Source organism: Phyllopteryx taeniolatus, chromosome 20, assembly GCF_024500385.1.
Source record: "Phyllopteryx taeniolatus isolate TA_2022b chromosome 20, UOR_Ptae_1.2, whole genome shotgun sequence".
NCBI lineage: Eukaryota > Metazoa > Chordata > Actinopteri > Syngnathiformes > Syngnathidae > Phyllopteryx > Phyllopteryx taeniolatus.
In genome coordinates this window covers 14,788,438-14,803,528 of record NC_084521.1, presented here as the reverse complement: position 1 = coordinate 14,803,528, position 15,091 = coordinate 14,788,438, and the positions used below count along the sequence as shown (strand labels likewise).

The window sequence follows — 15,091 nt, the reverse complement described above, 5'->3', positions numbered from 1 at the left end:
AATGAACGGACAGAAAAGCCTAATACTTTAACTGCCAGAAAATTGAGTACATATAATGAATAATAGCATACTTTTATGTTCCGTAACACAGTGGGTGGCTCAAATGTGAATTGCTGTGTGGCACTTTGCACCAGATCAAAGTGAGTTTTTTCTATCCGTTCATTTTGAATGGAGCAGCTTCCTGCTCCATTCAAAATGAACAGAATGCTACAGTAATTTTATGATCAGAAGTGCTTGCGGGTGCTGTTACACATAGTCCATTCATTGTCTTGATGCATATGTGTTGATCTAGCTGCAAATATTACGCCTTTGCTGTTCGGTTTGTCTTGCTGGATCCCGAAGAGGGTGCGGTGGCGTCAATAATCCCTTCTTATCTCACTCTTCAGCCAACCGGATCATCGTTCCTGCCACTTGCTGTTGAGCTAACAAATATGCATCCCTGCTTGTTCCTCTGTCCTTGTTAGGACATCCATTGTAATTATTACTGAAACTTCAGCAATCACAACAAAACGCCTGACTGAGTGAATTTAAACCCAATTTTAACTGTAATCTGTCATGAGGTTATACGAAAGAGGACCTTCAGCGGGAAAGGGTTCATTCCCTCTCCCGTCACGTCTGAGTTTGTCAATGTCAAACTGAAGCTGGTCCCCAGATGAATAGATGTACAAATATACATAGATACACTACCCAACCAGCCATGAAATCATGTTGTTTGGGCACACCTTGAGATAGCAGCAATCATACTCCAGGAATGGGCCTGCTTCTTATAAATAAACACACACTTAAGTGTAATGAACATAGACACGTTATATGTGTACGTATGACAAATGTTCCACTCTGAACTGGTTACACAAAGCTTGTGTGTTTTGACTGATACCCGCAACAGACCTTAGTAATTCCTTTACTGTGGGCATGCATGTTGTACAGAAACAGTGTTGCATTTGGTTGAGTATAATTAATATTCAGCGCACAACACCTACGTACACATCTACTCCCAAGCCCCCTGCCCAGTTTAATTATCAGTTGTAATCCTCTTTATTGTATGTACTAACAAGGAGAGTTTTATATAGTGTACATATATTACTTCCATTTTTAACCACTGTCTCTATTTGAGAGGGTAAATATGGATTATATGAAATAAAATGAACACAAAGCTGGAATTACAGCTAGGTGCCACTTGATAGCGGTTAAAATCCTGAAAACAAATACTTCCATATTTGCGTACCCAAACAGCATGCAACTTAAGGAAGTTAAGGGAGTTGGGGGCTGGAATTTTACAGGATGGGGCATTCTTGAACAAGTTCACATATAATTTGATTTTAAATTATTTGGGATTTTGAACAGTTAAAAAGTGAAACTTAATGAGTATTGCTCCATTTGTACCTCCCATGTCAATTGTGGAAGTTCTGTTTCAATTTGTCTTCTTTATATTTTGCTGGTGTCCCCGCAGTGAAAATGTGTTTGCTATAGCAGTAGGTGCTTACTTTTGAATGTGCATTACTGCCATCTACAGGAATTGAAGAGAACGGTATCAGCCTATGATGCGCTTTCACGTGCCATTCTAGTTTTTCATACATCCACGGAGTTAAAAAAAATATCTATTGTGAAGGAGCATTAGCGTTATGTTGTGGCAATATCTTCTATATTGTAATAACATGTATTATTGCAAGAAGAGGAGAGGTTAGAGACTGTCAAGGATCTTTTAATAGTCAATGGTTTGAACATTGACACCATCAGTATAAACAGTTTGATTGTGGCTGTTCCTGAGAAAGCGAGGCAACACAGACTAATGTCTCCTCTTTATTGAGCTTGTCCAATAACATAGCTGAGTGTTTTTTTAAAAAATGGGCGGCACGGCGGCCGACTGGTTAACACATTCGAGGACCCGGGTTAAAATCTGGCCTTGCCTGTGTGGAGACAGCATGTTCTCCCTGTGCCTGCATGGGTTTTCTCTGGGTACTCTGGTTTCCTCCCACATCCCAAAAACATGCATGGTAGGTTAATTGAAGACTTGTCCGTAGGTATGAATGTGAGTGCCAATGGTTGTTGCCCTGCGATTGGCTGGCAACCAGTTCAGGGTGTTAGCTAGGAGAGCCTCCAGCATACCGTGATCCTAGTGAGGATAAGCGTTGCAGAAAATGGATGGATATTTAATTGGTAATATCGGATTAATATATGTCAGCTCGGGAGAGAGAGAGAGAGAGAGAGAGAGATCGAGACGTCCTTAAAATTTTGACTTTATGTTTGTAAGATCATGACTCCTCGGAGGATTCCAACTTTATTCTTGCAACTATGCAACATATTTTCCTTGTATTTTTTCTTGTTTTTAATACTACATTGCAATGTGTAATATGTTGTTTTGAATAGATGTAGCGCTGAGTAGATGTACTCTTAAGCGAATGCGTGCAAAAGAGGGCCAGGCGCAGTGTCACCGAGCAGTCGGTCTCCATATCTCTGTCTTCCCCCGGTGAATCAGCCCTCTCCCTTGCAGCTCATATCAAAGTGTACTGACACATCCCCTAATGTCCTCTCTTCTCTATACTATGCTTTTGTATCCCTGCTCCACATTTGCTGTCTCGCTGTTTTTCTTGCAATCCTTGCAATGTTTTTTTGTCTGTCACTCACGCTCACTCGGTATCCTTTCATACAGCTTCCGCCCCGACTATATCAGCGGTGATTTCGATTCCATTACTGCCGAGGTGCGAGCTTTCTATGCCAACAAGGTGAGTACCACAAATTCCCACACCCACACTACATGGACACATATAGCATACTATACATCTCATGATCAATAATCAATAAGACCCCTGAGTTCCCCTGAATCTTTACTTTTAATCTTACCAAAACATGTTGGTCTCTTGTTTGGACTGAGGAGAGGAGACAAGAATACACGGAGATGTGGCAAAGGCCAAACAAGAGGCATATGATGACATGTATGCTGGGTTGCACGCTAAAGAAGGAGAGAAAGAGGTATAAAGGTTGGCCAGACAGCGAGATGGAGATGGGAAGAATGTGCAGCAGGTTAGGGTAGTTAAGGATAGAGGTGGAAATGTGTTGACTGGTGCCAGTAGTGTGCTGGATGGAAAGAATACTTTGTGGAGTTGATGAATGAAGGAAGAGTAGAAGAGGCAAGTGTGGTAAACCAGGAACTAGCAGTAATCAGTAAGGGGGAAGTTAGCAAGTCACTAAAGAGAATGAAAACTAAAAATGCAGTTGGTCCGGATGACATACCTGTGGAAGTATGGAACCATGTAGGAGAGGTGGCTGAGGAGTTTTTGACCAGGTTGTTCAACAGAGTTCTAGAGGATTAGAAGATGCCACAGGAATGGAGGAAAAGTATGCTGGTGCCCATTTTTAAGATCAAGGGTGATGTACAGAGTTGTTGGAACTATAGACGATTCGAGTTGATGAGCCACAAAATGAAGTCATGGGAAAGAGGAGTGGATGCTAGACTCAGTACAGAAGTGAGTATTTGCGAGCAACATTATGGTTTCATCACCTACGAAGAGTACCACAGATGCATTATTTGCCTTGAGGGTGTTGATAGAAAAGTACAGAGAAGGTCAGACGGAGACATAGTGTCTTTGTACCTCTAGAGAAAGTCTATGACAGGTTACCCAGAGTGGAACTGTGGTACTGCATGAGGAAGTCTGGAGTGGCAGAGAAGTATGTTAGAATAGTACAGGGCATCTATAAGGAGGAGGAGTGTAAGGTTGAGGTGCGACTGCATCAACTCTGAACTCCTTCCTGTTTACAGTTGTGGTGGATAGGCTGATGGATGAGGTTAGACTGGAATTCCCATGGACCGTGATGTTCATAGATGACATTGTGATCTGCAGTGAAAGCAGGGAGCAGGTGGATGGACATTTAAAAAGGTGGAGGGGTGCGCTGGAAAGGAATGAAGATTAGCCGAAGTATACTGTATGTATATGCGTGAATGAGAGAGGTAGAGAAGGAAGAGTGAGGGCCACCCTCAGCAGCAAAACCTGAAATCAAATGTTTTCTGTAACTGGCAAAGTGTCTTTCACATCTCTCTGGAGATATTTTGGCACACTCTTCCTTGCAGAATTATTTGAATTCAGCAACACTGGAGAGTTTTCGAGCATGGATGACCTTTTTAAGTTCATCCCACAGCATTTCAATCACATTCAAAAGTCAGGACCTTGACGAGGCCCCTCCAACACCATTTTGTTTTTTTAAGCCATTCGGAAGTTGACTTGCTGGTGTGTTTTGGATCGTTGCTGTGTTCCAGAACCTAACAGCGCTTCAGCTTGAGGTCACAAAAAAAATGGCCCAATATTTTCCTTAAAGATTTCCTGGTAAAGAGCAGAATTCATGGTTCTGTCACTCACACTCGTCATCCATGTCCTGACAGAGCAAACAAGTCCAAGACCACCACACTACCACCGCCATGATTGACTGTTGATATGCTTTTATTTTTCTGAAATGCTGTGCTACATCTCCGCCAGATGTAACGAGACAAACACCTTCCATAAAGTTCAACGTTCGTCTCGTCAGTCCATAGAATATTCTCCCAAAAGTATTGGAAATCATTCAGATTTGTATTTATTATTTGTTTATTTTTTTGCCAAAGTTAAACGATCCTTTTTGCTCTTTTTGGTCAGCGGTTATTTTCGCCTTGGACCTCTGCCATGGATGCCATTTTTGCCCAGTCTCTTATTGTTGATTCATGAACACTGACCTTAACTGAGACAAGGGTGGCCAGCAGTTCTTTAGTTTCTGTGTTCTTTTGTGGCCTCCGGGATGAGTCGTGGCTGTACTCTTGGGGTAATTATTGCAGGCCGGCTACTCGTGGGAAGTTCTCCACTGTTGCCTCTTTTTCCCCTTTTGTGGATAATGGCTCTCACCATGGTTCACTGGACTCCAAAAGCTTCAGAAATGACTTTTTGACCCTTGCCAGACTTAGAGATATCAATTACTTTAGATTTCATCTGTTCTTGAATTTCTTGGCACCGTGGCATTTAGTTGCAGCTTTTTGAGATCTTTTGGCCAACTTATTCTTTTCAGACACGCTATATTTCAGTGATTTCTTGACTGAAGAGGTTTGGAGGTCATACTTTTTTTGCGGTCAGTGAAAATGAACTCAGCTTTCTAAAAAATGAGATTAGCCACAGTTAGTTCCTGATTCAACAAGTGGGGCAGTTTTTCACACAGGGCCAGGTAGCTTTGAATATTTTTTTTTCTTATTAAATAAAATCACTATTTAAAAACTGCATTTTATGTTTACTTGTGATATCGTTGTCTGATGTTTACATTTGTTTGATGATCTTTAACAATAAAGTGATGAAACTGGAAAAAAAACAATAATTTGATAAAGAAGCAAATACATTTTCACGGCACTGTATGTTTGATGCCAGTTGTACACAGTTGTTAATGTACTGGCACAGCTGCCCAACGGCTATCAACTACTGTACATACACGGTATACTGTACTATCAATAGTTGGCAATAACCTTTTGTAAGAAATCAAATTGTTAAAAATGTAGGCGCTGGAGTAAAGAGTTTTGTTCTGTCATAATACTATTTCAACATTTACATTGTGCATTCCTATAGCTCCATTGCTCCAAGTGATTGCTGTACAGTTTCATCCACTGATCCACTCGCTGGCCTGCAAGAGGGAGCGTGCAGCAAATGCACTTCCTATGTGATCTTTGTGATTTGTTACTTTATTTGTATTCCTGTCATCATACCAAAATGTTTGTGTGTCATGTTTACAGTTTGGAATGCAAAACATTCAACACAGATGTTCCCAAAAAAACTCATTAACACATTTATCGTCCTCCTTCTCACCCCCAGCTCTGTGCACCCAGTGATAGTCCTCATTTTTGTTTTATTCAGATATAGCACACAGCACAAAAAGAATTGTATTGCTTTAGGAGCAGAACAATAGGAAGGTTTGAGGCATTCCCTCCAAGATTTGTTGGATAATAATTCTGTATAAATGGAAGAGAAAGAACAGACTGTCATCCACAAGAGAGGGCGAGATACATGGCAAGGCCAGAATGAATCGATGAGATGAGGGAGGATGAGTGTCGCCATGTGTGTATGTATGGACCAGAGGGATGTGTATGTTTTAGGAGGAGAATTGTAACATATGGAGAGAAAATGTGTATATACCTATACTTTAGATGTACTGAACCTTGTACAGTATCTGTATGTACAGTAAACGTCAACAATTGTGATTGTGACGAGGATGATAAAGATGATGGTGAATTACTGTAGTGGTGCTAATCGGTGTATAACAATGACGATTTGACAGACTAGCAAAGCAAAGGAGTTACTCCAGGTTTTGATTCGCCCGCTCCGTCTGGTAGCCGGAAGACAGGCTGGCTGCTGCGCCCACCGCCTTGCAGAACTCCTTCCAGGGGTGGGAGGAGAACTGAGGACCTCGGTCTGAGACAATGTCAATTAGGATGCCATGAAGTCTGAACACGAAAAGGAATAGACGGTTAGCGGTTTCGAAAGCAGAGGGAAACTTGGGAATGGGTACATAATTGACATATTTGGAGAAAACGATCTCTGATGGTAAGGATGATGATGTTACCTTCAGAGGGGGGTAGACCGCTAACGAAGTCCAAGGAGACATGGGACCAAGTGCGGCTCGGAATGGGTAAGGGGCGCAGCAGACCAGCTGGGGGCTGATGAGAGGTCTTTCTTCAGGCACAGACAGAGCAGGCTAGGACAAACTCTCAGGGGTCTTTCACCATGCTGGGCCACCGGAAGTGTTGTTGGATGAATTGAATGGTTTGGGTGATTCTGGGGTGACAGTTAAGTTTGGAGTTATGGGCCCACTGAAGTACCTCCGACCATGCAGAATCTGGTACGAAGAGCCGGTCTGGAGGTCCGGTCTTGGGATCCGGTTAGGTTCTCTGAGCCTTTTTTACCACTTGTTCAATCTCCCATGTGGCCGCCCAAACGAAGCAGGAGGAAGGAAGGATGGGTTCTGGTTCACTTGGGCTGGAGGAGGGTGAATGGAGGCAAGAGAGGACATCAGGCTTGCCGTTACGGGAACAGGTGCGCAGGCGAGGAGGTGGTAATTGCTAGAGAGAGTGAGAGAGAGAGAGAGAGAGAGAGAGACAGGACAGGACAGGACAGGACAGGACAGGACGGACGGACGGACAGGTCAGGACAGATAGGACGGACGGACAGAGTGCCATCCAAGCTCCAAAAGAGGAACTGCAGGACACCAATCATGACAGCGTTGACGTTTTAAACGACATTGCCGCAGTGGAGCAAGCTGTTTAGCTCCTCAACTCGTTAGCTTTTGGGTTAGCTTGTTACTAGCAAACATAATAAACAGTTAAGTTTACCTTAAGTGTCTCTGTTGTGTGAATCTGCATGCTCCAAAGGTGTGGAGTCGTACCAAGAGTGTACCATGTGCCCACTAGCGGCTAATGACACAGTCGTCTGTCTCTTGTTGGCTCACGCGCGCTGGTTCACCACAACAATGATAATTTATCGAGTCCAGAAAAACTATTGTGTCCGTTTTATTGATCAACCGATAAGTTATTGGATGAGCAGGTCAGGGCTGGAGAGTGGGAGCTGGGAGGCGTAACTACAACCATCTGCCACCCACTGCGGAAGTTTGGTTGAGCGAACAAGTTTGATGGTTTTGTTCTTGGCATGGTTATGGCTGACGGGACCGTTAATAGTCTCAATTAAAGAGACGCTAAACCACAATAAATATCATACATATCGTCGATAGTGTTTTGCCACAAAAATTAAAATGAATTTTCAGACTTTTTCTGCTACGTTACAGAAAAATGCAGATAGGCGTTTTTCGTGAATAACGTCAGATATGTCCCCCCCAAAAAAAAATGTTTTATTCTGCTAAAATCATTGTCAATCGTTTTTTTGTATGTAGGGGTCCCGGCTGATAGAAACAAGTGACCAGGATCTTACAGACTACACTAAGTGTCTGGTCATCATGGTGGAGGAGATTCAACAAAGGAATTTGCAGGTAACAGTTTCACTTTTAGTAACATTGACAACAACAAGCTTTTTTGTAATAACAGACATTTTTTCATATCCATGTTCAGATCTTTAGTTTCACCTGAGCCATGTGAAAACTATTACCAAAATCTTGGTATAGTGTGCATGTCTGCAGCTGCCCGATGTGGACATGTTGCAAAAAAAAAGTGTGTGCGTGGGGATAATGGATTTCTGCATAAACTGGTATGATATGGTCTTCATCTAAGTCACAACAATATGAAAACAGAGTTTCCTTAAACTAATACTACACAATCAATTCCTGTAAATGTGTCCATCTTTTTACTGAACACACTGTACGCATGTATCTAATCCTTTGGATTCAATTGGTTGAGTCTCCTTTGCAGCAATGACCTCATAGGCTCTGACCTGCAAAATTGGTCAAAACGTAATTTAGACCATTCCTTTTTACAAACTTTTTTCAGTTCAGTAATATTCTTGGGCTGTCTGGTCTGTATCGCTCTCTTGAGGTCATGCCATTGCATCTCAATCAGGTTGAGGTTTATAGTCTGACTGGGCCACTTGATAAGGTTTTTTTTTCCTCTATTGAAGCCATTGATTTACTCCTTTCGCTCGTTGTCTTGTTGCATCACCAATCTTCTGTTCAGTTTCAATTGGCAGACGGATGGTCGTTGTCCTGGTAAACGTCCTGACAAGCTTGGGAATAAATTTTTCCGTCGGTGATAGCCAAGCACCCAGGCCCTTTGCCAGAGAGCAATCCTTAACCATGATGCACCCGTCGCCATACTTCACAGTTTGGATGGGGTATTGATGGTGGTGTGCTGTGCCTTTTCTTCTCGACACATAGCCCTCTGTATTCCTTGCAAACAACTCAACTTTGGTTTCATCTGTCACAAAAATCATTGGAAACATTCACTCTTTTGCAAACTGAAAAACTGTAGCAATGTTTTTTTGCACAGCAGTTGCTTCCTTTGTGGTGTCTTTCAATGACATCTACTCTTAATTGTTTTACTTATTGTCGAGATTTTAGTATGTGACAGATTTCTGTAAGTCTTTTGCCAACGCTCTAGGATTATTCTTCATTATATGCCACAAAATTCTGCAGTTTTTTTTAATGATAAAAAAATAGCAATGTAAAATTTATACTTCATAAAAACATACTGAAATGAAAATTTTAAATAGAATTGCAAATAATTGAACAATTTTGTCACACTTTCTCATTAAATTCAATGATTCTGGTGTGCATTCCTTGGCCACCTGGGGGCAGTATAAAGGTTGTCGTATTTACTTCACTCTTACTTTCCTACCTGGATGCAGTGGGGCATGTCCTGTCTAGTCATTCATCTAGCCAGTGTGGTGGACCAGGAAGTAGCAATGATTAGTAAGGCGGAAGTTAAAAAGGCACTAAAGAAGATGAAAAAAGGAAAGGCAGTTGGTCCTGTTGACTAGGGTTGGGCATCGAGAATCGAGGACCGATTGGAACCGGGACTAACGTTCCGGTTCTCCCGGAATCGTTCATATTTTAAAATGTTGGTTCCCAGTTTCAATGCCTCGTCCGCCGACCTGAAGAAAAGTGTGGCAAAAACCAATGAAGAAGAACGCGCATGAAGACGTGCTTGTGCCGCGGGGCCCCAATGCGTCAGCCACGTGATGCAATGGGGGTGCGGGGGTATAAAGAGGCCTTTACTCTTCTCCTTCTTACTCATTCCATAACTCTGCTTTATTCAGTATTCAGGTTTTTTAGCACCATGTGTTTTGTGTGAGTGTTGCTCCAATCAATTTTGAATGTCACAACCGCTCAGCATTTCAAAGATGATGTGACATGCTCAAAAATGTATGCGTCATCTCCTATGCATGCAGATTGCCACATTTTATGTTCCGTTTGTTTTTAGGAGTCAGGTTTTAATGTAAGATACACCCTGCCCTTCCTTCAACAGACTCTTTGTTCCTAGCCTGCCTAATATTTAAACCTGCTTTAAAAATTGCCGCTGAGTGTTTGTCCATCTGTCTGTTTTGGAGCGATAGGAGCCTCACCATCCATTTTTTTGAAGCTCTTGTGAGAGTCGATGTCGACCTCTTTGGTTGTTTGTCAAGATTTTTATGCTTGTCTTTATCCACAATGAACTTGTGTCCCCTTCAACTCTGTGTAACTAAGACAAGGCTACATAAAAACAAAACTTTTGTTCCTTTCGTCCTCACGCACACCCATGAAAATTTCCATCCCCGCAGCCGGTTAAAATGGATTAAATGCAAAGATGTAATCGTAGTAGGGTGATTTGCAGGTTTCAGAGTATTGTGCTCCTGTTTGGGCTGTTAAAATATTCATCATATTAGCTCTAGAATGTTTTTTCTCTCACGGCTTTGCCCAGGATTTTTACAGTTTATCTGATATTGTGTTGGATTTAATACTAAGGGACACAATCGGAGGATTACAGTGGATGGATGTTTTTTATGAGTATACATTCCATAGTTTGCTAAGTTACGGTGTTTACAGTTACACGTTGCCGTTTTTACCTACCCATCCACATACTGTATGTGCAAACACTTACTCATGCTCTGTCATAGCACCTTTGACCTCATTCAAATGTTGAATGATGAACTTTCTGCTTTCGTTGAAACCCAATGTTTGATTTGGAAAGAAAACACAACAAATAGGATGGAAAAATTGGTCTTTTAAATCATGCTTTCTATGCATTCAGCACGCACATACAAAACATGAACAATGCTGTTTTATACAAACTTCCTTTGCCGAGTATAACGTAAGATGTCTTTGTAATTTGACTTGTACCTACAGACTCCCCCTCCTTCTGGCCATTGGGATATATTTTGTTTCATAGCCTGGCCCCATTTCGAGATAAAAAAGATGTTTTTGTTTTGTTTTGTTTTTTCCTATTTAGTCATTATCTCTCTTTTGCTGGAAATGGCACAGGAATGTGAAAAAACCTACAAATATATATTGGAGGGATTAATGGAAAAATAGTTTTGTCTTTAATACAGTGCCACCAGAAATTATTCACACTCCTTCACTTTTTCCACATTTTGCTATGTTACAGACTTATTCTAAAGCTGATTTGAGTATAGTTTTCTTTTTTTAAATATCCCATAATGAGAAAGCAAAAACATTTTCAGACAGTTGTGCAAATTTATTGAAAATGTAAACACTTAAACATAAGAGGTACCTAAGTATTCACACCCTTGGCTTAATACTTGGTTGAAGCACCTTTGTGAGCAATCACAGCCTCAGGTCTTCTTCGGTGTCTCTACGATCTTGGCACACCTGTTTTGGGGCATTTTCTCCCATTCTGCTCTGCAGATCCTCTCAAGGTCAGTCACTTTGGATGGGCAAGGTTTTATGAGCTGCAAGATCAAATTATGTAAAAATTAACAAATAAATACTTGAAATTGCTTAAATTGTGGGCCCTGAATATATAATCTATGAAAGTTTAACTTTTTGAATGGAATTATGGAAATAAACCTTTCCATGATATTCCAATTTTTTGGAAAGGGTCTGTATATACAATGGGTATTGAAAGTATTCAGACGCCCTTCAATTTTTCACTCTGTTATATTGCAGCCATTTGCTAAAATCATTTAAGTTCATTTTTTTCCTACACAGCACCGCATATTGACAGGAAAAAAATGGAATTGTTGAAATTTTGGCAGATTTATTAAAAAAGAAAAACTGAAATATCACACAGCCATAAGTAGTCAGACCCTTTGCTCAGTATTTAGTAGAAGAACCCTTTTGAGCTAATCCAGCCGTTTTTTTTTTTTCACACATGGATTTGGGGATCATCTGCCATTCCTCCTTGCAGATCCTCTCCAGTTCTGTCAGGTTGGATGGTGAACGTTGGTGGACAGCCATTTTCAGGTCTCTCCAGAGATACTCGATTGGGTTTAAGTCAGGGCTCTGACTGGGCCATTCAAGAACTGTCACGGAGTTGTTCTGAAGCCACTGCTTCATTATTTTAGCTGTATGCTTAGGGTCATTGCCTTGTTGGAAGGTGAACCTTCGGCCCAGTCTGAGGTCCTGAGCACTATGGAGAAGGTTTTCGTCCAGGATATCTCTGTTCTTGGCTGCATTCATCTTTCCTTCGATTTCAACTAGGCTTTACACGATCAGGATTTTTGGGGCGATCACCGATCAGCGAGTTAAAAAAAAAAATTATAACCGATCACCGATCCGATCACAAGATGTAGGAATGTATCTATTTAAATAACCTGTTCATTTACTGTATATACTTGTGTACTTAATTGCTGAAAACATTGCATTTACAATAAATAATGTATCTTTTCTCTATTTATGCCAGTGAGCCAGTGAGGCATTGTGACAGACAGAACAAATGATAAATGGTCTTCTATTAGATGGCAGGAATTACATACAGTAATTAATGTATCCACTTTTTGTGACATTTTTGTTTGTTGGTGTTCCGTGAGATTTTTCAATTGTAAAATATGTTCCTTGGCTCCATAACGGTTGGAAATCACTGCTCAAGTCAGATCGTGTATTCTAATCAGTCAGGTCAAACCAACATTACATGACAGAAATAATGGGTGCTTACTTACTGTAATGAAATTACTTTATTTTTAATTAAACAACTTCACCCACACCGAAACTTTAGAGCGTGATTCGACAGAACGGCGGCATGTTTACGTCCAACCGTTCGTGCTACCACTAGCTTGCTAGTCTACATAAGATGACTGGATGCCACTGGACCCGTTACCCTTTCCAGGACTTCCTAATCGCAAAAATCACTTGCACTTTCTTGGGAAACATACTGAGGGCTAATTTAGAGCAGAAAACCCCCCAAAAGATATGTGAACATATGTGAAATACATGTTGCACGGAGCCAATGCAATCACCCTGTGGGCGAAAGCACAAATGAGCATTACGCATAAATAATGCGACTGTTCGCAAACCGAAACATAGTTCATGAACCAAAGCCATATTTGTCTGCCAAATTTCGTTCGTAAACAAGTGTTCATGGTTTTGTTGTTATATTAATTGTGTCAATCTCTTCATCAGTTTTTCAGCATTTTGCTTCTGTCTTGTGTAAGTTCTTGCAAACAAATATATCCACAAGAGATTTTAAATTCACTTTAAAAGTATCCCAGGGTCTAAATTATTTTGGGCTTAATGCTACATGAACAACTACTAATATCATGCATGCATAGCGCCGTTACCTTTAGGAAGTGGAAGCAAACTGAACTTTTAACTGAACATATATTTATATTTTTGTATTTTTATCTTTCTATATTGTCTGTGGTCAGTGTTTGGAGGAAAGTTTTAAGGAATGAAGTCAATAATACTGTAAATCCTTGTGGTATTGGAGTAGAGTTTGTGTGCTGGTGCAGCTGTCAGCCTCTGACAGCGCCTGTGCCCTCTTAATTCTGTTGGGTTTTAAAGGCTGTCAGCACTGGTGTGACTAAACTACACAGGGACTTTGTATAAGAATGTAATTGCTGAGAGGTTTAAAAAGTGCATTGCGGCTTGAAGTTACAAAGAAAGAGAGAGAAAAAGCCTTTAAGTTGAAATCATCATTTTAGCTTAGTTGATTTGCGATTGCTTCCTGATTCAATTCTGATTATTATTGGTATGATAAATTACTGTAATTTCTCATAAATAATGCGCAGAATTTGTAAGATGTGTGCAATGAAAACATGAAGGACCAGGCGAAACATTTAATTTTTTTTTAATTGAATCAAATTGAACTGTCAAGCATTTCAGAAAAGCATTATCATTAAATGAAACATAACCATAAAGAAATTAATGATAGCTGTTGTTCATCATTGGTATTTAACAAAATAATAATAATTTCACAAATTCTGCCTGGGTATGTAAATTTATGAGCACAATTGTACATATATGCATTCATACGTCATACATATCCCTGTCATATTGGAATGAAAGTGTAGGCTACACCTTTTTCATAACCTTAGGGGGCGGTGGCATATTGGAATGAAAGTGTATGGCTTTTTCATAACCTTTAGAGAGCGGCATAAAATGCGGCATAAAATGTGAAAGTCTTTTTCATTTTCTCATATACCTATGTATAATGTGCACTATTGACTGCATTATACACGAGAAATTACGGTAACTCTTATCGCCAAGAGCTTGTGTTGTACTACTTTAATCATGCAAGATTCATTTTTAATTGTCCCTTCCAGCAACATATTAGATAACCTTAACAGATAAAGTTCAAACTGTATAAACTAAATTGTCAATGTTGGACGAAAGCAGCCAAAAATAATAACAAACCATGCTGTTCTGTGTAACATTCAATGCTCTATGTTCAGGTGGATGCCATCGTGACACTGGGCGGGTTGGGGGGCAGATTTGACCAGACGATGGCTACTGTTGAGACCCTCCATCACGCTCTGTCTATGACACAACTCCCACTGTTAGTCATCCAGGAGACAAACCTGGCCTATCTACTCAAACCTGTGAGTCATTAAAATTTTTTATACTGTTCATATCTGCAGAAGCAATCTAGAAGTTGTCCTCACGCCTAAACCAGATGCAATTTTCAATCAATTTTACTCACTGCTAAAAAGAGATAGATTTGCAAGGTCTTGTAACTTAGATAACCAGAAAAAAAATTACCTTTTCAAGTTGAAGACCACCACATGCGTCTTTCCATATGAAACTAAACAGCACATGCACTCCAAAATCCTTTCTGCCTCACTGCCAGCTTCCACCTTCCTCTCTCTCTTAAATAATCAAGAGCATTCACACTTGTGTACTCTTATGGTGCCCTACTTTGCTGTTCTCTATGAGATAAAGTGAGCCTTGTTTGATGCTCCCCGAATTGAATTTCCTCAATGCCAGGCACGTCCTCACATCCCTCCGTTGATTGACTTTACAAGTAGGCCTCGCAGCCTTCATTTGGGGGACACTTCCCTTTTGTTTGCCTCCATCCTTTCTCCATTTTTTTCCTGTTTTGTTTATTTTTAAGATCTTCAAGGGAGACTTCCACCCTTCCCGGTGAAACCATATAATAGTTGAACCAATCCTTTATCATGCACTCCCTCGCTGGTTCTTGTCATTATTCCAAAGGCGTGTTGTCATTTGCTGCTTTATACCTCGACACCTCCAATTAATCTTACTTCAGTAAGGGTAA

At 40.6% G+C, this 15,091-nt stretch overlaps 1 protein-coding gene across 7 annotated transcripts in view; it reads left to right on the top strand.

The window, feature by feature from the left end:
* The window catches only part of tpk1 (thiamin pyrophosphokinase 1), a 61,495-nt gene that overhangs the window by 26,775 nt on the left and 19,629 nt on the right, over positions 1 to 15,091 (top strand). For all 7 annotated transcript variants that reach the window (XM_061757663.1, XM_061757665.1, XM_061757660.1 and 4 more), the window contains 3 exons: positions 2,651 to 2,723; positions 7,885 to 7,980; positions 14,268 to 14,414. In XM_061757663.1, coding sequence (XP_061613647.1) covers positions 2,651 to 2,723; positions 7,885 to 7,980; positions 14,268 to 14,414 — 316 coding nt within the window. The remainder of the gene's footprint in view (positions 1 to 2,650; positions 2,724 to 7,884; positions 7,981 to 14,267; positions 14,415 to 15,091) is intronic.